Raw genomic sequence first — 25298 nt, forward strand, 5'->3', positions numbered from 1 at the left:
CCCCCCCCCCAAAAAAAAAAAAAAAAAAAATCGAGGGGGACGCGTCCCCCCCCCCCCCCCCCCCCCCCCCCGGGATCGCCGCCCCTGATTACGACATTGTGCTGAACTACGATTTAAGTAATTGGATTTTAAAAGTCATTTTTGAGTTTGGCTGGTCTACTACAGAGGCTTCTAAATTTATGTTACTGTTCAAGTCCGTATTTCTTTCAGAAAGTTGACATTCGGGTGCCATGACGCGTATAGGTCCAGCTGAAGAGGGAGCTACGGCGCGCCCCTACGATCTCGATTCTCACAAAATATAGACGACAGAAAGAAAACAAAACAACATGGCAGATGACGTAGAGGTGAGTACACTTTGAACGTAGGAATCGTTCGACTATATTCACTATTTTACCGTAGTATTTAAGTACGAATTCTTTATGTTACACTTGCTTTTATGTTTGATTACCCTACAGGAATCTGAGGTTTTCGAAATTACAGATTTTACGACTGCTTCAGAATGGGAGAGGTAAGAAATATTACATTGTAGTCCCATGCACCCAGTTTTGTGTCACCCCAGCTGAGACGGTGTCAGAGCTAGTAATTGTGAAAATACAGACCAATGGCTCTTGCACGTATTCATGTACACGTTTACCTGAAATAAGCTTGTTCTCCTCTATATTACTTGTAGAATAACATATGTTTAAATAGGTTTTGTGTGTATCAGGGGTCCAGGATTCATTATGATGAGCCTCGGGCTGAGGAAAGGCGAAAGAGGAAAAAAGGTTTCAAAATCATAGACATAGAGTAAAGGAGCCGGTTTTCGGCCACTTAAAGGGGCACGTTCCCGCCAGTGTAGTATCGCTGCTCTGGTCATCGCCATCTTGGTTCCGAAGATCGACTTCTAATTTGCATACAGCTGTCAATCAAAGTCCGCGCGGCCTGGCCTGCCTTCGCCAAGCCAGCTGATCGCTGCCGATAGTGACGTCACGAAAGTGGGTGGAAAACAGCAGCCGAATCTTAGAGCCGAACTGCGATTGATATGACTTCGGCACATGTATGCGATAATCGGCATTGTGCGGGCATTCGGAACATGCCATCTGCGTAAGGGCCGTATTCTGTTGGTGTCAATAGTCAGCTAGCACCGTCCGCCAGTGGTACGTATTTTGAACGCCCTCTGGAATACGGGGAACATGCCCCTTTAAGACAAAATCCTATTTTTTGGACTCTTTACTTCCTATTTATTATCATTTCTTGTTCAAATCATGAAGCAAATATTATTATTATTAAACAAAAAAAAAGAATCCCAGAAAAAAATCACGAATTGCCTTGACAATATTCATTTCAATTTTCACTGTTTTGGAGCCAGTTATCGGCTGAGCGTTTCAGTTTACGGCCGCATGTACAAAGTCAATAGGAAGCGCTCGCGCGCGCCGTGCGTTTCCGCGCTGATGTACAGGACAAGCGGGCGGAGCAGGTATTTATTTATTTATTTATTTATTTATTTCACATCTTTAAAAAGGGTAGCCCGATCAGCATGAGCTGGTTTTCATCAGGGCCCTTTACAACATACATGGTTCAATAATAATGTCAATCAAAACAACAATAAATGCACATTATAATATGAGAGATAATTCGGACATGCAATAAAAAGGCGATACAGTACATTTCATAGTATACGAAGTTCAAATTAAGATAAGGTATGCTATAGATATTTATAAAATTGTTGCGAATATTTCAATGTTAAAAAAAGTTTACCGTCACCATTGAGTAATTATAAAATGTATACAATTAAATACTTCCCAGTTTATAATTAAAACTATTGTAAACAAACAACAACAAAAACCACAATTAAAATATATATATATATACATGTAGTTGACATTTGTACGCAATAACACATAGTATTAGGTTAAAGTTAAAAACAAAGTATGGTATAAATATCAAAACAAATTATTGCAATATATTTCAATGTTAAAAAAGTTTGCCGTCACCATTACGTTATACCATATATACTATTAATACTTTCCCATTTAATAATTTAAACTATTAATTATAAAAACAAATAGTTGACATATTATGCACATAAATAATAACATGCATATGTTAGTATCATAATCAATTCATAACATGGTATTGCTTAAGTACATGAAATACAATTTCAAAGATTCCTTGATTGAGGTTTAAAAAAAAAAAAACATCAATGATAATGTTGTTTAGCATATTGATAAAATAAGTAAGCAAAATTCATTATTGGCGTGTGCTAATTAAAATAAAATGTTAAAGGAGATTGCAGCATTCATATTGCACGGCAATGAACAAGAGCGTTCCAGACTCAGTGTGATAAATTGCTTTTGAATACGTTCAGATTGGGGGAGAACCTGGTTTCTATGGGTAGATTATTCCAGAGTGTTATTGCAGAGTTTACAAAGGAGCGCTTAAAAAATTCTGTATTGCACCTATTGGATTCCAGCTTAAGTTGATGGGAATTACGTGTCATGCGTTGTGCTACATCATCATGTAAAATAAATTTGTTTGCCAATAAGGCAGGTGCAAGATGGTGAACACATTTAAATGCCATAATCCCCATTGCTCTTGAATACAATGCCTCAAGTGTTGACCAATTAAGTTGTAATAAAACCTCGTGTGAAGGAGTTGACCACGAACATCCAGATATAATATATGCTGCTCGTTTATGTAATTTATTTATAGTTTCATAATTATGCAGGGATCTATTTGTCCACACAGTGCAGCAGTACATAGCATGAGGTAGAATATAGCCCCAGTATATCATACTCAGATAATGTTTATTGAACGTGCCTTTGAGTCTTCTTAGAATACCTAATTTCTGTTTCATTTGTAAAGCTACTTTTCGACATGCTTCGAAAATAAGAGATTGCTGTCTACTATAACACCGAGGCATTTGTACTGTGTCACACATTCAATCGGTGTTGTCTTTATACGCACATTTAAATTATTTTCGTTTAGCGTCTGTAACTTTTGCTTCGACCCAATAACCATTACCTTTGTTTTAGTAGTATTCAATAGAAGTTTATTTTTTTGCGTCCACGAATACACTTCATCTAAAGCAAGATTTAGTTTCGTTTGGATCTCAGATAATGTTTTGCCTTGTACCGACATGGTCGCGTCATCTGCAAATAAAAACATGTCCGCACTATGAATACTAGTGGGCAAGTCATTAATAAATATCGAGAATAACAATGGCGCTAAGACAGAACCTTGGGGTACACCGTAATTAATTGTTCTCGTTGATGACTTTTTACCTTTAATAGACACAAACTGGCTCCTGCCTCCTAGATAGGACCGAAACCATTTTATGGCTCTATCCGTGCAACCAACGTTTTTTAACTTCATTAATAGAGTTGAGTGATTCACTGCATCGAATGCCTTCCTCATATCAATATACGCAAACACCGTTTAAGTTGCCTTTGTCCACGTTTTGGGCCCATAAATCTACCATACAAAGCAGGGCAGTTTCGCATGAATGGTTGGGGCGGAAGCCAAACTGCCTTTCTGTTAATATCTTATTTACTTTTAAATATTCTTGAAATTCCGTGTTCACAGCTTTTTCCAGTATTTTGGATGGTATGGACAATAACGAAACTGGTCTATAATTTTCAACGCTGAGTTTACTTCCAGCTTTATAAATAGGTTGGACTCGTGCGATCTTCCATTCATCAAAAAAAAATTCCCTGATCCAAAGATGAATTAAGTATATAAGTAAGGCTTTGTATTACATTTTGAGAATTGCATGCAAATTTTAGTAATTTTATTGAAACATCGTCTGGGCCGGTGGCTTTTTTAATTGGATACGTTCGATTTCCTTCATAACAAATTCATCTGTTATAACTGGGAGATCAAACGAATTGACTGGAGGAACGGTATCAACAGTATCGCTGTGTACAGATGGTTCACTAGCTCTATCAATGGTGGAGTTGTTAACATCATTTTCAAAGTTAAGAGGATTAAACATAGTATCAACTGCGTCCACAAAGTAATTGTTAAAGTGATTGGCTATCTTCTCGGCATCAATTACTTTCTTCACCATCTACTTCCAGTTTAAGGTTACTCTCTTTTTTAGATGATGATATGAGTTTCAAAGTTTTCCACATGGCGTTAGGAGTTCCGCCGTTCTCATGGAGTAGAGCATTTATATAATCATTTTTGGCATTTCTGATCATACACGTAATTTCGTTTCTTAATGACTTGTATTCTGACCAAAATTCAGAGCTATCGGGATTGCTAGGCTTAGTTGCCATTGTGTAAAGCCAATCACGCCTATTCATGGCCTCTATTAAATCGCCAGTAATCCACGGGCACAACTTGGATCTAATACGTTTACTCTTTACTGGTGCGTGCTTGTTGACGGCACTTATGAGCAAGTCAACCCAACATTGCCAAGCATGATTTGGATCCTTATCATTTAAAATCTCGTTGAAAGGCAAGTTCTGTAACATGGTGACAAAATTATCATTAGAAAAATGTCTAAAGCATCGATACTCAATAATATTATCATCATTCTTTTGCTTGGCCCTTGCATATCCAAAAACAGTGAATATTAGATAATGATCACTTATATGAGTCTTCACCACTCCCGTGTGTTGGTGTTCCTCTGGGATGGATGAAAATACGTGATCGATCAATGACTTTGTGTGGGGCGTAACACGGGTGGGTACACTAATGAGTTGATGTAATAGATTAGTATCCATTAATGACAAAAGGGCTCGGGAAATGGAGTGCAGATTTCTGGTAATAAATCACAATTAAAATCACCAATAATTATGATTTCTCCTGCATTCTCACTGATCGAGTGAATTATTTCAGATAGCTTATCAAAAAACTCATTTGGTGAATTCGGAGGTCTATAGACAACTCCCAGATACAAAGGATGTGTTTGTTTTTGTTTAACTTTGACAAAAATTACTTCTAGTTCATTATCAAGTTGACTAATAACTTCGAAACTTATATTATTTTTTACATAGAGCGCTATGCCTCCTCCGTGTCTTGATCGATCTTTTCGAGTTACACAAAAATTATCTAATGATATATCTAAATCCGTAATTGTGGAATCACAATGTGTTTCTGAAATTGCAACAATGTCAAATGGATCGTTACCTAGAAGAATTTTCAGTTCATCCATTTTGTGTGGGAGAGAGTTTATATTTATATGACATATCTTTAAACCGGTTGAACAGAGTTCCGGAATCATGCCATCAACAAGTTCATAATATCCTTGTGTATTTGTCACATTGTGTCCTTCATTTAGTTCACTTTCATCCCACGCCGGAGCTCCCTGGTGCTCGCCTGGCCGAAGACAGGCACAGCGGTGATCGGAAGTTGGAATCTGAATTAGACAGACATATCGTGTGTGCGTGGCAGGGTCCGGCTGCATTGATTTAATACATGTGATGAGATACTTTTGAGCTTGCGACTAACACAAAATCGGGCTCTAAATCTGAAAAATACTTGAAATAAAGCTGATTTTATGGTACCCATATTTCTTACATACACGCGTAAGAAACTCGATTTTTCAGATTTGGGTAGCGGGACCGCCGATTACATCGCTAAAATGTGATATTTTAGGATATATTTTCCATTGCAAATGTGGTTCTTCAGTGACTCTGGCATGGTATGGAATGTGTGGGATATGTGTTGTGCTATTATGCGATGTATTTTATGGGATTTTACCATGCATCCAATGGATCAGCCGAAAACTGGAGCTGTCCGATTACCGGCTCCTTTACTCTAGCTAAACTTAGTATTTGGGACTTTGTAAAACATTCACTGCTGTATATACTAGTATTTAACGAGCGACCTACTAATTATCAATGTAAACTAAGCAGAATTTAATTCTATCTTAAATTTGTGCAAAAAGTGTTTGATCTTGTCGGAAGCTTGTACATGTAGATCTAAGCTACATGATCTATATATAAGTGAAAAAGTATCAAGGACTGCACAATAGTAGTATTTTGTTTCAAGAAGAGGAAACAAATCTTTTTCCTAAAAACGTTATCCTAGAAAACTTTGAATATGAATGTATGGTCATGAGTCAATTAGTTTCAGTTGGAATCACCAATTTGTTTTTTGTTTTAAGACACGATTACCTCTGTCAAATTTCTGTGGTTATATTGAACTTTGAAGACATGACAGTTGATCTCATTCGTCATTTGATTTGGTCAGATTCATATCTCGGCTGGAGCAGGTCATTCACGATTGGAGGCTCCCATCAGCTCATTTAGGACCCCCTCTTAAAAAGGTAAACACTACTATTTATAAAATAGTACAGTGATTGTTTGAGTCTAGAACTAATGGCTTCATTTGTAGTCTAATTTGCAACTATAACTTCTTTCACATTTATTTAAAGGACACTCCTGAAACGCTTCTAATTTTTGCTTTGCATGAATTGTGCATTATGATTCTTTACTATTCACCAATTCAATGCATATCTTACAATCTGTTTCACAGGTTCATCTTTTTTGTATTCATGACTTTATGATTATGTTTATGTGTGTTATCTATTGTATATTGCAAGCTTGATATCCTTACTCTTCAAACTACAATTATTAATCATATTTTTAATGTTTGTTATGTTACTAAAACCATACAATCGTCCTTTGTTCTTTAATGGGATGATGATTGCATATTGTGTAAATAAATAAATATATAACAATTTTTCAAATTGTTAAGGGCGCTGCCTCCCTAGATACCCATTGTGTGATAATTAAGAGAATGTAATGACACAAAGCAAGTGAAAACATGGCAAGAAATTTAAAATTTAGAAAGGAAAAGATAGTGAGTGAAAAGTGCTGATGACTATCTTCTCATTTTTACATAGGGTGAGTTCACAGCAGGCAAATGGGAAGAGAAATCAGAGAATGTTTCCTTTGCAAACTTCAACTTCCTCATGAGTGAGCATCGCCTCAAAATGGAAGGAGAAGAGGAAGAAGGGGAGGAATCGGAACAAGAGGATGATGGAGGCAAGAATGTAGAGGAGGATGGTAGGTTTTTCTTTACAATCTCTGCTGGATACACAAGCTTTATGTAGGAAAACACAAACAAATATGACTTTCATGATGAAAATTAACGAACAAGCTACATGAAGAAATGACATTTCCAATATAAATAGCACTTTGACGGTTGCAATGGTATTAATCCTTATCTTCCTGTAGTATAGTTTCCTAGTAATGCTCTTTAATATATCCTTCTGCTTTCAGATAAGATTCCTCAGCCTATAGAGGATATGCTTGCATCTGGAAATGATTTTCCTCCTCGAGCACATTGCCTTTGTAGATGGTAAGATCATTCTCTTTTTATAATTTAAGTTGTTACTGAAATTGGAATGCCATATTATTCCCAGCATACCTCATAATGTAACAGCTCACCAGGGAATGACAACCATTACTACACAGTTTCAATTTATAAGCTAGAGACATATTTATCAGCAGACTTTACAGACATGGTTCTCATATAAACATAGTTATTTTGGAAAGAGGATGTACTGATACTTATTTATGTATTCGTTACTGCCATTTTATCATGTATACTTGATTTAAATTTTATATTGTACCCAAGATAGGTGTCAGTCTTTGGACTGTTTGTTCTTGGTTTTTGATGTGAATTGCTCTATTTTCAACAAATGCTATATACCGTACATAAAAAGAATCTGATTTTGACGAGACAGAACACAGGCAGAGACAGACTATTTGAACGTAGTGGCAGAAATGTGAGTTTGAAAGGAGTTTGTTCAGAGATGCTTAATGGTATTTTTGGCACTGGTCACTGTATTTCACTGCTTTTGTTTCTATTTGTCTGTTTCTACAGGTATGGTTTGAGGCACTTTGTGGTCCTCTCTCCCGCTGCAAACACGGAGGCTATTCTTAGCGAGAGCAAGTGCAATCTGCTTTTAAGCTCACTCACGATAGCAGTTAACAACACCAACTGGTGAGTCCAAAGCATTGTATTCATCCTCAAATGAATTTAATCGATTTATTCTTAAGTGTTGAAAATAATAGACAAATTCTGTAATGTGTAGTCCATTGTCACAGAGGCAGAAGTTATTAATAACATACGTGCTATGGGCAGCAAATGCAGCTCAAGAATGTCAGTGGTTTGCTATATATGCTTGCACTAAAGACAGCCTGATTTTCTTTTCAGGAATTAGAAGAAAGAAAAAAAAGTATACTACAGGTGAGGACTGTTCCTTAACAAGATGTTTTAGCCCTATGCTGACACTGAAACAAATTCAAGTGAGCATTTAAGTGATATGTTGTCATAATTATAAACTTTGACTAAGAGCAATTTATTTTACTTTGTCCAACATGGAATGTTTATTTGTTTGTTCATTTTGTTTCTTTAGTGCTGTGCCAATGTTTGCCCAGATACAGCAGAAATGGCGACGGATGTACACGGGGGTGTGTGAAGCCCCTGGGTCCGCACGACCTTTGACATTGTACACCTTAAACGGATACCTCATCAGTACAGCCATCTTGAAGGGCTCGTCAATGTTTTCAAATCAAAACTGGTTAGAAGTCATTTCATCCTTTATGTCATAAATGTTCTTGATCTTGTCTGGAAAAAGAGCTCTTTTTTTAACAGTGACGTGTGATTTTTTTTTTTCTTTGCAGTTTATGAGATGAATTGCCAATGCATGTTTCTATAAACAGTTTCTGTAATGTAGGTAATCATTCATCTGTTTATTATTTATCCAGTGTGCATTTTGCTAGGATATTTGCATATTCACAGATCTAATGCTCATACATTGTCTTTGTTCTTTGTTCTGTGTAGGCTTGCCCTGTTTCACCTATCCTCAAGTCAGTGTTGCTGTGCGGTTCACCTATGTACTTCATGACTGGACTCAGTTCTCATGGCCTCTCCTCCCTCCAGGTATGTAACAATTGAATGAGGAGAATTGAGTTATGCCTCTCTCATTGCAAGGTTTTTCAATCTCTCCATGATGGTTTGATTTGAAACACTGTTTTTTTTTTCCAGCTCCTGTTCATTTTTCTTATTTCACTGCTTCTCTTTCTTTCTTTCTCTGTCTCTCATTTTTTTCCCCCCTCTCTCTCTCTCTCTCTGTCTCTGTCTCTCTCTTTTAGCATTTGTTGTTTTTTCCTCTTTTTATTCCCTCATATCTCCGATCATGTGTTATAAAATGAGTACCTGAAAGCTTATCTATCCCCCCCTCTCTCTCTCTCTCTCTGTCTCCCCCCCCCCTTTCCTCTCTCTTCTCTCTCTCTATCTCTCTCATTCATATGCTCATGTAATCAAATGAATATTTGACATCTGATCTGTCTCTCTCTCTCTCTCTCTCTCTATCTCTCTCTCTCTCCTTACAGACCTAGATATGATGGAAGATGATAGTGATGTTGGATACCCTGGTTTCACCACTCTGCCCTATGGTGCTGTAGAAGATCCTGTCAGTGAGCTTCATCTAGCAGCCACCTGGCCCTCTATAGCTGAGGACATGATAGTTGATAATGACGTCTACTCGTAAGTTGAATGGCAATAATCTGTTCCTCTTATACAAGAAAACAGTGTTATATACTCAATATGAAAGTGATTTATGAAAGTGACTTGCTTCAACAATGTTCTCCTCTATAACAAGCAGATTATGTTTGTTTTTTTTAAGTTCAAAATTCACCAAAAAATAAGAAATTTATGGAGTGCTATTGTCTTCGGGAGCATGGTATTTTATGACAATAACTTGTTATCATTGCCCTTTTTGTCCCCATTGTGCTTTTTTTTTCATCCTTGCATTTGATTCTGATATTTTTTTTGTTTTTTTGTTGTTGCAGTGATCTTGACCCTATCCAGGCCCCTCAGTGGTCAGCTAGAGTTCATATGACAGAGAACCCTAGTAGCTTACTTGGTAAGAACCCAGTATGCATTATCATTCATTGTGTATTCTGATATTGTGTAGAGTCGAAGAGCACTCATACTCTGTTTTAGCACTGAATTAATGACTTTCTTGCTCTAAGCTGATGATAAGAATGTTATGGTTTGTAATTTAGTACGTGAATTCACCTAACTTTATACCATAACCACATACCAGTGCTAAAAATGGTGATACAATTTAGCATACATGTAACAAACCTGGTTAATAAAACCTCTTAAAATTGAATGGTTTATATCTTTTCATTCTCATAGGTAGCTCCTATTTATTTTATTTTAAGTTCAATTTTGTTCTTGAAATTGGTAATTTGGTGTTATCGTATGAAATACGTACGTTATTTGTGCTGGTATTCTAAGCGTGACAAGAAAACTCCTAATTTATCTCTTTCTCTTCTCCTACAGATGACTATCTAAAAAGTTTTGCCAAGCTTGCCCATAGTAAGGAATCAATTGATCAGCTCCTCGGTGGAGGTGCATTTGAAGATGATGATGATGGTAAGTGGTAGTAGAGATGATATGATGACAATACTGGTAGTAGTATAGTTGATGATTGCTGTGAATAGTTATGATACAATATAATTTCTGGTAATATCAATGTACAGAGACATGCATTTCATATTGAAGAACTTCTTTTACATGGGAATCAGTAAATTTGTAGCCTGTAATTGGAGAGACATTCCATTGTAACATCCGACAATGCCTGTAACTTTATGTAGAATTATTGTATCCTTGATATTTTATAACTTGTGGGAGACATTAGAACGCTTACATATTTTGACTGAAAACCAGTCTGCGATGAAATACTTTAAATTCAAATAGTTCTTTGAATTCTGGTGCTATTACTTGATATGCAGGACAATTAATTATTTGGTTACCCTTTAGCCTATAATTGGAGAGCCCTTTCATTGACACATCAGGCCACATTTTTAACTTAATGAGAATATTAGTATACACTTTAACAGTACTTTATTTATGACCTGCTACAGATATCAGAATACAGAATGCAAACCCACTACTCTAGATTTTCAGCTTCACTGAAATTTCTGGTGATATTACCAGAGACCCGTTTCAAAAGCCTTTTTTCAATGACAAATGACAAAGATCAGTGACAAATCTGTTGATAACCAATCAGAAGCAAGGATTTCAGTAGCTTATAACAAAATACTGGATCTTTAGTCTTTCATACCTTCCACTAACATGATGACTTGAAACATCTTCTTTTTTATTCTCAGATACCTCTGAGCAGGTGAGTTTAGCCCTTCACAGGTTGACTGATCCCGCCCGTGTTCAGTTCCCCACGCTGTCCTCAGTGATGAGTAGAGCCCAAGCGGCTCAGCGTAGGATACGAACCCAAGGCAATCAGACGTCAAGACTGGAGTCACCTATACCTGTGAACATCCTCAATGATGTTCTTGTGGTAAGAATCTCTGATTTTTTTGTTGTTGAAGTGATCTTGACCCTATCCAGGCCCCTCAGTAGTCTGCTAGAGTTCATATGACAGAGAACTACCATTTAAGAATCTCTTAAAACATTTGCATGACCTATGACATTGGCTTCAGAGAGCAATGAACTTCCAAGTTGTAGCCTCAAGACCAGGTGGTAGACTTTGCAAGACCTGGAAGGAGACACTAGGAGAAGATCTAAGAGCATCTGGCCTTACCCATGTGGATCCTGAAGACTGTAAGGCTTGGAGAACTCTACAGCATGGGAAAAACATATGCTAAATGATAATGATGATAAGGATTTTATGATTTTTCTAATTCTCGGTCTCTTTTGGGGGAAAGAACATTCACGACTCATTGATTTGCTCAAGCACCAACGGTGTATGATTTAGATCTGAGCGAAGACCGGAAGCTTTTGTGACTTTTTGCAGCAAAAAACTTTGGCAAATTGCAAAACTTCTAGATTGTAATCAATCTTCAGTGAGGAAGAAAAAAAGGTCACTTGGGCTAGATCAAAAGATGTCAGATATCAGAAAAAATCCAAGGCAATTAACAAGATACTATGCCAATACAAAGCTTGACAGGTGTGCATGGGTATGAAACACAATGTTCAGCATATGGATAGTTATACCAAGATTTGTATGGACCTTTTTTTAATTATCAAAAGTTTTAACGCAATCTATAGTACTGTGAAGTGATTGCATCAAAGTAATGTCATGTCACAATGATTGTACTTTCTTTAGTTTCTGTTTCCTGATGCGAGTGCAGCCTCTACTCCTGCTGGTGAGAGTGCATCTACACCGAATGAAGACACAGAAAAGGACTTTGATAAAAAGGTACACCCAAAATGGTTTAGATAAGTATTCAAACTGCCATTTCAATGAATGACATTAATGCTAAAGTAAGACCTTATAGTGATGATTAATATGTTTAGGTGCTTAATCTGATGTAGATCAAGTATTTCAAGCAGCAGCAGCAGCAGAAATGAAAAAGATATCAATAAGGGAGCCTGTGCAGTAAGAAACACCAAATAGATATATGTTATTGCTTTCAGATACTTTGCATTATGTTCTTGTCCGAACAAAGAATTAAATAATGCTAAACAAACATGCGGCACAAATATAAAATAATTGGTAAGAAACCTTTTGACATTGACAGATAAATTTATCCACATCGATGTTGATGTGCTATTTCAAAATACCTGCTCAAAGCAAAGACTTGCATGCTCCAAGCCTGTGATATAGATGTGTAACTGGCTATTTTGTTGCATCTTATTCTTTCCAGGAGAGATATCGTCACTTCAAGACGGCTCCAGAGTCCAGCTTGACCTACAAGCTAGCCATCAGTATGTGTGTAGTCAACCAGTGTCATGGAGGTCTGAAAGGGGTTGCGCATCTATGGCATGAGTTTGTTCTAGAGATGAGGTACCCTTGGAAAACAACTACAATATACCTGGGTAGGTCTATGTGTATGTATAAAGCAGAGATGCTTGTTTCAGTGTTTTCACATGAATTCAGGCCCTGTCACATCACTGTTTCAGGCTTTTTTCACGCTTCATACTGAACAAAATGTATAGAGCTCCAACATGTCATGTTCTCTTTCAGGCCAACTACCGGTAAGTAAAAGCAACTGGTAATCATACACTTTAATCAGATGGTTCATTCACCATGTCTCCAGGGGGGTGTTACATAAAGCCGTTTGCAAAGTTACGCATGACTTTACAAAACAACTTTTATTTGAAAAGCCAAATGGGATGCTCAATCATTTTTAACTGCATCAACTAAAGTTGAACTGTGCAGATGTAGATTAATATTCTTTTAATAACAAACATTTTTAATGCAAAGTATATTTTTTGCCATAATTAATTGAGGTTATTGGAAATATAATCACACACTTTGTTAAAACATCAGGAAAAACTTTGGGCATCCTATCTGGCACTACATATTCAAGTCGTTCGTAAAGTCATGCGTAACTTTACGAACAGCTTTATGAAACACCTCCCTGGTTGTAGAGTTCCTGAGTACGTGTATTTTCCTTAATGTCTTATTTTTACCTTTTCCTTTGTCTGTTTTTAGTCTTGGATCAACAGCTCCTAACATGGGTTGCTGTCTCCTTCATCAAAAGTTACAGGTTAGTGAAATGATGGATAATATAGAAACATGAAGTTCAAGTGAAGTTGAACATCAGAAATCACACCACAACAACAACTGATGCACATAGTTATGACTTACTTATTAAGTTCCTGACATAGGATGGTGTATCAATCGCCCATTCAACAAGATAGAGTCCATTCATTTCAGCCTTTGCTTTGAGCGAATACTATCCATCTAGGTATGAAAGTTATTGTTATCTGCACTTTCATATACTCCCACACCATCCTTGTGCACTCTCTGATATTGTATTCCTTGTGGTCTAAGTGTTTTCTTCTAAATATTTTTTGTGGCTTTCTACTTGGTCTTGTTCTGTGTTTCCCTTCCCTTATTCACTGCCTGATTTTCTTTTCTTTTCATTTAAATCCTTCTTTATGTATCTCATTCTCTTTGTACAGATGCTTAATTGTTGCATAGACCGTAAGAAGGCAAGGGAAGAGAGGCGGAAACAGCAATCCTCTCCAACAAAAGACTCCAACCTGCCAAAGACTAGTCTCACATCTGACCAATCAGATGATAAAGTGAGTCCTACCGAGAATCATCATCATCATCATCATCCATCAATCATCCAGGGGGGGAGGAGCTCCGTCTCACGAGGCCGTGACAAGGATCGTGAGAGCTGCATCATCACGGAGCAAGGACAGTGATGACAGTGAAGATGAATTCTTTGAATGTGATGATGCCACACCCCTGGATGATGCAGGTGCACAGGAGCAGTCTATCAATCAGGAGTATGCAGAGAAGATGATGGTAAGCATCTCGTACAGTTTTGTTTCGTCGTCTTGAACTATTTTATATTTTAACTGTATATACCATGTGCAGTGCACCTACAGTTTAACTGATTATGTGTAATATTTGGAGCTAGCACAAGGAGTGCCTTAGCTGGCAGATAGCAAAGCAATTGAAGACATCATTGTTATTGTTATTATCTGTAATATATTCTGAGGTTAAACAAGGTTCATTCTCAAATCTAGAAAAGAAATCAGAATCATTAGGTTTCAAAATATATTATAAAGATGTAAAATGTATACGTAGAATCAGCAAAGAAAGGAATTTGAGCTACTTGTCCTGATTGTGTCAAGCAATAGAACAAGCAATGATTTTTCTTTGTTTACAATTTGCTTGCTCATACCCATACTACCAGTCTTATTCATGAATGATCAAACAATGCAGATTTACCCTAAAATCCTGTTTTTTTCTTTCTTTTTTCATGAAAGCCAAAAGAACTTAAGATAAGCTTTAACTCATTGCCAATATGAACATAGAGACAGCTGTATTGGGCCTATTGGAATGGGAGAAGTCAGTAGTCTACAGCTTAATATTTGACCATCCTCTCTTACTTTCCTCTCCTGTCTCTTAGAGCATGAAGACATGGACGTCTCATTAGAAGACGCAGAGAATAAAGATGTTGGCAATGAGAAGGGTCAAGGATCAAGAAAAGAAGATGGAGGAAAGGAAGAGTTGAAACCTGAAGGAAGATTAAAACAGTGCGGAGAACTCAGATTACAACATACCAATGAAATTCTGTACATTCCAGTTACGCAGGTATCTAACATGTTTTCACAGTTCTTATTTTGTTTCCCAAATTATGTCCTACACCAAGTGCCTATAATGATCATCAACCTGCCAAACCTTTACTACGGTCATTTATTCACTAGTACTCTTTTGCAAATATAAAGTAAATTGTACTCTCTCCAAAACAATGTTAATGGCATTATGTTATTTGGACTTAAATACAATGCGAATTTCAAGACTGTGGCTCTTATTGTTTTGTGTGTGTGAAAAAATGCTGAGACCAAAATATATTTGTTTTAGTGATAGTACTAGTATATACATGTTGCGTTGGTACATACAAATTGTACAGAGTATATGCACTTCTAAAGTACTTCAAACTATGAAAATTTACAGATTAGCCATTAAGTAATTGAGAGAGGAGAAAACTCTGAATTTTGTTTAATGAGTTATGCAAGATGATGTCTGTGTCTTGTAAAAAAAAAAATTGTTTAGAAAGGCCTTTTTAAAATCATCATTGCTTTTAACATGGATGTTGATAGGACCCAGCACCGATGACTGAAGATATGTTAGAGGAACACGCTGAGGTGTTAGCCCAACTTTGGACCTCATCAGAAGGCATGGAACTCAGAGCTAGGATGCAGAGTGCTTGCCTTCTATCTGATATGGAGTCTTTCAAGGTAAAATTCAAAATGAAATGCAATCATAGTCAATGATATGGTATTGCTTGTTGAATCAAATTTTTCAAATTTGTCTTTTTTTGTCAAGAAAAAGGGTTGAAGCAAACTCATTGAAATGCTAGCTTACATTAATTTTTTCAGAGGTTCGTCATTTTACCTTGAACACCAGAGAATGATGAGTTATATGACTACATTCATGTACATGTAGGTATTACAAATATCATGCTGATCTTGTTCAGTGTACTGCTGCATAATAATAAGCCATGGGTACTGTAGATTCTAGAAATAGAATCCTGGAGCTCCTTGTCATGACTATTTTAAGCAGAAATAGCAACTTGTTAAAACAAAAATGATAATGATAATAATACTCAAACCCTAATGAAAGTACTGGATCTAAAGAACTCAACTTGATAGTTGTGTTCATATTCATCTTAAAGCCCATCTGTACTAGTTTAGCTAGGACGAATTAGACCACCCAGGAAGGTCACTGACAGGTTGCTATCTCATCATCTCAGCTCTCAATTAACATGAGAAAAAGAGGATCATGGGGGACAATGGTCACTGGTTAGGCATTGTTTTCTATATAGAGGGAGCAAGTAGCTACAGGTAGTACAGTGGGCCTTTAATGTGTTGCCTACATGAACCTGATGACACTATGAACATGACAGACAATGAAAGCGGACAAATATATACAGTTCCTCAGGAAAACAAAGGAACATCCCTTCAGCTATTATGTAAAAATGTGTAGAACAGGTGAATATGCATGTGACACCTGTTCTACACATTTTTACATAATAGCAGTGAAGGGCTGTCCCTTTGTCTACCTGAGGAACTGTATATTTTGTCCGCTTTTATTGTCTGTCATGTTCATAGTGTGATATGTGCATTGAGAATGTGGAAAGAAAATAATTCAGTAGCCAATGGGTTAACTTCATGAACTGATTCTCTATTCCTCTTACATTCAGGCTGCAAACCCAGGCTGCACCATAGAAGACTTTGTGAGATGGTACTCCCCTAGAGATTGGGTCGATCAGGATGACCCTCTCATGCCCGCTGATGAACAGGGTCAGAGGGCAGGGTCAGGGGTCAACTTAGCCAGAGAATGCAGGTAAGTGGTGATGGGAAGACTTTGTGAGATGGTACTCCCCTAGAGATTGGGTCGATCAGGATGACCCTCTCATGCCCGCTGATGAACAGGGGTCAGAGGGCAGGGTCAGGGGTCAACTTAGCCAGAGGATGCAGGTAAGTGGTGATGGGAAGACTTTGTGAGATGGTACTCCCTAGAGATTGGGTTGATCAGGATGACCCTCTCATGCCCGCTGATGAACAGGGGTCAGAGGGCAGGGTCAGGGGTCAACTTAGCCAGAGAATGCAGGTAAGTGGTGATGAGAAGACTTTGTGAGATGGTACTCCCCTAGAGATTGGGTGATCAGGATGACCCTCTCATGCCCGCTGATGAACAGGGGTCAGAGGGCAGGGTCAGGGGTCAACTTAGCCAGAGAATGCCGGTAAGTGGTGATGGGAAGACTTTGTGAGATGGTACTCCCCTAGAGATAGGGTTGATCAGGATGACCCTCTCATGCCCGCTGATGAACAGGGGTCGGAGGGCAGGGTCAGGGGTCAACTTAGCCAGAGGATGCAGGTAAATTGATTATGGTGGTGATGGGATTGTAATTTTTAGAAAAATCTGTCACAATTTTTTTGTGAGGACATTTGGTACACATACCACATGTGCTTCAACAAAAATAACCCAATTCATGTATAAATTTTTTATATATTTCTATGTTTAGTATACAATCTTTGACAAAATGAGCAGTTACCTGAATATTTCATTTGTAGAAAGAAATATGTCACTGGTATTTTGTTTTTTCCTGGCTGTCTTGCTGTTTGCATTATCGTAGCTTCTTTGTAGCCGTTGTTCATAGTCCCAATTCTAGAACTTCAAAGTTTCAATGGTAATTGTCCACAAAACAAGTGAATACATGGTCATAACTTTAACATTGATGGCTGTATCACACAGAATAGATAATGTTTAAAATGTTATTTTGAGTTTTTGTAGGGGAATGAATGATTTGATAATCTTTCCTTGTTTTGATTGTGTATGTCTAGTTGCCAGGTAACACATGGCAGGAGGTGTGGAGTCAATCAAGACCTGTTCCTTGTCATCGTCAGAAGAGATTGTTTGATGATACCAAGGAAGCAGAGAAGGTGCTTCACTTCCTAGCGTCTGTGAAACCTTCTGAGCTGGTCTTGCATCTCCTTCGGTCCTGGTGCACGCAGCTCTGCAGAGACTCGAAAAAGCAGGTATGGTGGTGGTGGTGGTGGTGGTGGTGGTGGTGGTGGTGGTGGTGGTGGTGGGGGGGTGGTGGTGGTGGTGGTGGTGACATGATGGTGGAGATGGTGGAGATGAGGAGGAGGAGGAGGAGAATTGTGGTGGTGATGATGATGATGATGATGATGATGGTGATGGGGATGATGGTGGTGATGATGATGATGATGATAATAATGTTGATGAGGGGGTACGCCGAGGAGCAGGAGGAGAATTGTGACAGCGATGATGATGGTAGTGGTGATGATGAATACCAGAATTTTCTTATATATATGATGGGGTGGTGTTGATGATAGTAATAATAATGCTGCTAGCTATTATGATGTTACTTTTGGTGAAGATGATGGTGTAGATAATGGTAGGGAGAACAGCATTCTTCATGATCACAATTATAACAATTATCTTAATGAATTATCAGGGTTTTGATTGATAAATGTATTACCTCTCTACATGACAACCTCAACCCCTACTTCCTGGGAATAGAAAACATTTGTTGTTTTTGTTGTCATTTCTAGGTGCAGAGAAAGTGCCATCTTTGAAGCCTCATTTTCCTCAGCTTCTGAACACAGCATCAAGGATGACAAGAGCTCCTGTTCAGGATATCAAGAAATATGAGGTTAGTGTTCATCAAGAGGGATGCAGAGAAGCATGTTTACCTTGCTTTTCTGGACATTGATATTTTTCAATAGGCCAATATTCCCCCCCCCCCCCCCCCCCCCCCCCCCCCCCCCCCCCGCTTTAATTCACCTGCCCATGATTGAAAACTCATCATTGGGAATACAAAGATATAGACAGATAGATATATAGTTTATTGGTTTCCACAATATAGGTATGATTTTAGAAAGAAATATAAAATATGCTATCTTTATACCTGACTGCTCTGCATTTGTTAATGCAGGTACCGGTATTGAATTACCAGATTTATAGGTTCAATGTTGCAGTGAAATGCATGCAAAATGTAAATGGCACGTATCTCATCACCTATAAACACATAATGTTATGCTCACAACCTTTATAATCTCTGAATTGTTTCCTCATTTTTGTTTTTCTTTCTGCCACAGGAGATAGTCAAGCAGGTTGGGCTTGTAGAAGTCATTATCGCCAGAGACCAGTCCCTCCGAGCTAAGTTCCTCCCCTCTAATGAGAGTGGAGCAGACCATCTTAGCCATGCTGCTGTGCAGGAACTGGAGGAGTTTGTGACCAAACTACAGGAGCAACCGGAGGTGTTTGTACACAAGGCTGGGAGGGGTGTAGTGGGAGGCATTATTCATAAACTCTACAGTGCGGCTCAACGGGTTAGTCCAATCATCTCTGCTTAGATAACATTTTACATGTTTTCAGTATGGCAAATGTTGTTTTTAATTTGTTAGTTTTCAAGTGTAAGCCACCTATTAAATTAGTGGGAGCAAGTGAAGCAGATGGTTATTATCATTGATATGATGGTTTTAAATCACGCTTTTATAAGATAGACAAATTTAGGATAATTGTTCTTTACGTTTTATGCATATATCTCCAGCTCACCTTGTGATTATAAGTAGACATTTTCTCTATACTTTCTATGCCACAAAAGTCTAAACTCTTTTCCCAAACCCCATATCTTATTGGTTATTTATATTATAGAATTTACATTTATGTGTTTTTTTGTTGGGACTTTAAGTGTTTATTGAATATGTAGAACTGAATGATAAAAAGAAAAGTTTGAATTCCTTCCTCCATCTGTTGATGTTTTTGTAACCAATATTGACCTTTGTTCTTTCAGTCTGCACACATGTTAACTGATGGATCATCTGACCAGGAAGCCAGCAACGGTGAAAGCTACTCAGCACTGACCATCTTAGAGAAGGAGAAGACCGGTGGATCCTCATCATCGGTTCCAGACTTCCCTCGTCCAGCTGGTAGAGAGTTCATCCTCCGCAGCATGGTGCCACGCCCTGCACCCTACTCCAGGCCGACGCCCCAGAGGATGTACTGTGTTCTACTGGACGATGATTTCAGACTAGCTGGAGGATTCACAGAGGATACATCTTTCCAGTGAAGCTGATCTCAAGCCACGCCCTGCACCTTACTCCAGGCCGACGCCCCGGAGGATGTACTGTGTTCTACTGGACGATAACTTTAGACTAGCTGGAGGATTCACAGAGGATACATCTTTCCAGTGAAGCTGATCTCAAGCCACGCCCTGCACCCTACTCCAGGCCGACGCCCCAGAGGATGTACTGTGTTCTACTGGACGATGATTTCAGACTCACTGGAGGATTCACAGAGGATACATCTTTCCAGTGAAGTTGATCTCAAGCCACGCCCTGCACCCTCCTCCAGGCCGACACCCAGCATCCTACTCCAGGCCGACGCCCCAGAGGATGTACTGTGTTCTACTGGACGATGATTTCAGACTCGCTGGAGGATTCACAGAGGATACATCTTTCCAGTGAAGCTGATCTCAAGCCACGCCCAGCACCCTATTCCAGACCGACGCCCCAGAGGATGTACTGTGTTCTACTGGACGATGACTTCAGACTAGCTGGAGGATTCACAGAGGATACATCTTTCCAGTGAAGCTGATCAGGGGGGTGTTTCACAAAACTTGTCATCAGTGACAAATGATAGTTTTTGTTAAAATCTACTGAAATCCTTGCCTCTGATTGGTTATCAGCAGATTTTTCACTGATTTTTGTCATTTGTCATTGAAAAGGGCTTTGTGAAATGCCCCCCTGAAGTCACAGTGGTTTCTCACAAGGGCATTTTGTACACCCTTTTGGTCAAAATTGAATGAAATTGGCCTCTCAAAATCCCATGGGGCTGTATTGAAAGACCAAAACATGTTTAAGTACGAGTTGACATAGTCGTTACCCTTGTTGCTACCTATGTCAGACCATAGCCCTAGTAGGTCCATGGACAGAATGTGCCCTTGGTTTTTTAGTCTGAAATCAGCCACGCTTAGTTGTTGCACCAAGTATTTTATCCACTGGCAAGAATCCTGGAGTGACCATTATTGTCCATTCTTACATGTGTAGGTAGAGATGTAACTTAGATCTGTCAACGAGGACTGTAATATGAGTAAAGATCCCGTGATAAGGCACCTCATGTCTTGATGTCCATCTAGGAGTGCAAGGTTTAAAGTTCATCATCTGGGGGTGTTTCACAAAGATCCTAAGTTGAACTTAACTTTAAGTTGGACTTAAAAGCTATGGAGAGCCATTTGTAGCCTTAAAATAAAATAAATCCAAAGGAAATACCTCAGTATTTTAGACTTTTCATAAATTCTGCATTAAAAACATGAAATCTCCTTGACAATAGAAAATATGAATGATTTGAATCAACATTTTATGCCTTTGAAAATAACTTTTACAAAATATTTTCAAAGATTCTAATGGCTTTCCATAAATGTTAAGTCCAACTTAGAGATAAGTTTGACTTGGAATCTTTGTGAAACACCCCCAGGTCAATAATGCAACATGCATACTGCCATCATGAGTCTGATTGCACTCAAGCTCCTCTGGGGCAGGCAGCCCAATAGATTACAACTTCTGTTAGTTACCTAATCTTCTTGCTTGTAATCCCCAGTTTCAGAAGTTAAGTTGTGACTAAGAGAACGAGGCAATATACTGATTCTCCCCATTAATATTTTTATTGCAGTAATTTCTTAAGATGGGTTGGTTTAAACCAAACTGCAAGGAAGAAAACAAGCCTTGGAAACAAAGACTTTGTTTTCTTAGCATAGTAACGATATTAATTATAATATAGCTTTTTGTAATTTATCATTCGTGTATTTAACTTTTGAAAGGTAGAAGATATTTAAGATGATAATCTGAGGTAGCTGATTACGCGATATATTATAATATGTCAATCAGTTGATCTGCCATAGCATTACTGAAACACAAATGATTTTGATTTGATATTAATCCTCAGAATATTTTGTTGAACAGATATTCAGTTGAAATATAGGATGACATTGTATTGAAACATATGCTATGAAAATCTTCTTTCAAAGACTCTATATACATGTATGCCAATCATATTTTATATGCTACCAGTAGCTTACACCCAAGATTTAGAGAGGACTTTAAAAACATATGTTCTAAAACATGATGCAATAGTCGTTTTGGAGTGACATTGATAATTTTTTTGATATATATATATATATATATAGAAGCAAGTTTTTTTTTTTTTTTTTTTTTTTTTTTACAGTCTTTGATCCCAGTAAATGTATCAATCTTTTATGTTATTATCTGCGACAACTCATAAGCTATGAAATGTCTTTTTGGACATAAAATTGGTCCCTTGAATAGAAAGTTATTGCTCTTTAAACATCAATTATAATGAAAATTATAATGACTGTAAAGGAATTTCTCTTGTAAAGTAGTTGATCTTGTGTATGATCATTGGATGTTGGTGTGACAGAAACTGCCAGGTTGCTTCACGTCATCAAACCAAACCACTGAAATGGTCAGTCTATAAGCCAGTGTTATTGTAATTTACATTGTTGTCTTACAGAGATCTATTTTCTTCTATCTTCATTTTACAACACCCCTCCTCTATGTCATGAAATATGGTTGGAAATATACTGGTACTACTTAAACTCAGTTATAATAATTTTCTGTACTAACTTAGATGCTCAGATTAAATGCTGATGACTTTTACAACTGTAACACTTATATGATATAATGGTGCAATGTTCTTCTAAATAGTTAGCTTCCCATTCTTTGCTTAGAATTATCTCAATCTATATCATGAATGTGATGACATAGATCTTTTTATCGTTTTACTAGTAATTAGTCAATATTTATTTTCATCGGAACCTTACAAAAACATGATTCAGTGGCACGTTTTAACTACAAGTGAATGGAATACAGCTTATTGTTTACCTTATGAACTTGAAGCTCTTCTATAATTTTTTTTTTTTTCATCATTTCAATGTTGATTAATTTACTGCATTTATGTTGTTACTGATGTTTTCTTCATCATACAACTACATGAATAGCCCATCAACTGAAGTTATATCTCAATTGATTAAATCAGTGTCACAAAATTTTTAGCGGACGTGCAAAGTAATGTTTCATCACACCTGTAAAATATTGAATATACATGTATTATGTGCTAATAAAATACCAAAATACACTAATGCTTCAGTCTTTATGTCTAAGTATGCTCTCAAAAAAATTTAATCATTAACAGACTAAAGAATATAAGGTGTATGTCTATGATCTCATGATGAACTTCACAGCAGACAAGTACCTTGCTGCAACTTGGTACTCATGGTGTTAAAGATACTATGTCCCTTTTGTAGCCAACATCAAATTATGTAGAACTTTGCAGGAATTATGAATATGTCATGTATGTCCTACCTGTGAAATTTAGACGTTAGCAGTGTCCTAATATTCAAATTATGCAAGGAAACCTGTTTACTTGCTAGACTTTACTGTCAGACACTATTGAGTGACTGACTGGCCTTTTTTCTTCTTTGGTAATAACATACTACATATAATGAGCTGTAAAGGGTACATGAGCATTTGTCTACATTCTAACCGAATTCTTGTAATGGCCAAAATTAAACTGATTGAATCTTTACGCAGCATAAAACGTACGACCATTCGGTACAATGGTCTGAAAATCAGACTATTACTTACTGGCTCTATAGCTCTCAAGTCGATTCGACAACTAATAGTCATAATTTTCCCACTGCCGTTGGAATTTAACCTTTTCATTTGTTGGCCTGCAAGTGGGACATAGTACCTTTAAAGGTTACAACCCAAAGATGATGATAGTGATGATGATAGTGTTGATGATGATAATGATTATGATGATGATATTTATAATGATAATGGTGGTGAACTGGTGATGATAATGACAATGAATGGTGATAGTGATGATGATGATGATGACAATGAATGGTGATAGTGATGATGATGACAATGAATGGTGATAGTGATGATAATGACAATGAATGGTGATAGTGTTGATGATGATAATGATTATGATGATGATATTGATAATGATAATGGTGGTGAACTGGTGATGATAATGACAATGAATGGTGATAGTGATGATGATGATGATGATAATGAATGGTGATAGTGATGATGATGATGATGACAATGAATGGTGATAGTGATGATGATGATGATGATAATGAATGGTGATAGTGATGATGATGATGATGACAATGAATGGTGATAGTGATGATGATGATGATGACAATGAATGGTGATAGTGATGATGATGATAATGAATGGTGATAGTGATGATGATGATGATGACAATGAATGGTGATAGTGATGATGATGATGATGAATGGTGATAGTGATGATGATGACAATGAATGGTGATAGTGATGATGATGATAATGAATGGTGATAGTGATGATGATGATGATGACAATGAATGGTGATAGTGATGATGATGATAATGAATGGTGATAGTGTTGATGATGATAATGATTATGATGATGATATTGATAATGATAATGGTGGTGAACTGGTGATGATAATGACAATGAATGGTGATAGTGATGATGATGACAATGAATGGTGATAGTGATGATGATGATGATGATGATGGATGTGAAGTTGATGATGATGAAATAATGGCTGTATTATGACGATGATGATAATGCAGGAAATCTTCAACATTATGAGTGACTATTGTAGATGTAATTACGATGAAAAAGGAACACTCGCAGTATTCCAGACATTGTCCATGTATTTTAATTATTTCTTACATGGTTAGATATCTATTGTAGATATGAGACCACAGTTTACGATCCGATTTGAAATCTTCGCTGAGAGGTGTCAAAGAAAACAGGCCCGGATTCTCCAGAAAGAAAACACCGTGAAAACATCAACGAAAATATTTTGATCAGACTTTAGAATACTCCTGCACTATAATTGAGGTTTTAATCCCCAGGGCGCATCCTTACTGATCCAATTTTCAAACAGAGCAGCCTTTAAGGTTTTCTCACCAATTAAAAGTACTCCTATTTACACATATACAATTGAAATATCAAGAAGTACATTACCAGAAGAGGGAGGTAATTTCGAATTGTCAAGCACCCATTGTCCCGAAAAGCCTGAGAGCTTTTTCACAATTCCGAAGGGATTTAAAGTGAAAGGCAGAGAAACGAGGAACTATTGGTATTTGTCGCTTCCACGCCATCTTACCTATAAACTCAACAAACTCTCTTATTTGGGATCTTTATCAATAGGATCTTTTACCTAGTCCTTTTTTAAGAAAAATTTCGCCTCGATATTCTAACCTACACAATTTTATAATGAAGGCCTACATAAATGTGTAGTGC

The 25298-nt window shown here is 37.4% G+C and overlaps 1 protein-coding gene across 1 annotated transcript; it reads left to right on the forward strand.

Annotated features, from left to right (window-relative positions):
• Window positions 1–262: 262 nt before the first annotated feature.
• On the forward strand, window positions 263–21226 carry LOC581443 (rab3 GTPase-activating protein catalytic subunit). Its single transcript, XM_030974547.1, is given in 29 exon segments — window positions 263–344; window positions 456–508; window positions 6181–6256; window positions 6836–6998; window positions 7215–7293; window positions 7822–7941; window positions 8357–8427; window positions 8430–8521; window positions 8785–8800; window positions 8803–8883; window positions 9336–9489; window positions 9795–9868; window positions 10294–10386; window positions 11124–11308; window positions 12077–12169; window positions 12618–12765; window positions 12768–12789; window positions 13409–13463; window positions 13882–14128; window positions 14187–14233; window positions 14846–15028; window positions 15538–15675; window positions 16641–16753; window positions 16887–16917; window positions 17785–17935; window positions 17938–17979; window positions 18520–18620; window positions 19066–19299; window positions 19764–21226. Coding segments are annotated over 29 exon segments (3156 nt in total). The 5' UTR covers window positions 263–326; the 3' UTR covers window positions 20040–21226.
• The last annotated feature ends 4072 nt before the right edge of the window (window positions 21227–25298 follow it).

The sequence above is a fragment of the Strongylocentrotus purpuratus genome, unplaced genomic scaffold, assembly GCF_000002235.5.
Source record: "Strongylocentrotus purpuratus isolate Spur 01 unplaced genomic scaffold, Spur_5.0 spur5_scaffold_7, whole genome shotgun sequence".
Classification (NCBI taxonomy): domain Eukaryota; kingdom Metazoa; phylum Echinodermata; class Echinoidea; order Camarodonta; family Strongylocentrotidae; genus Strongylocentrotus; species Strongylocentrotus purpuratus.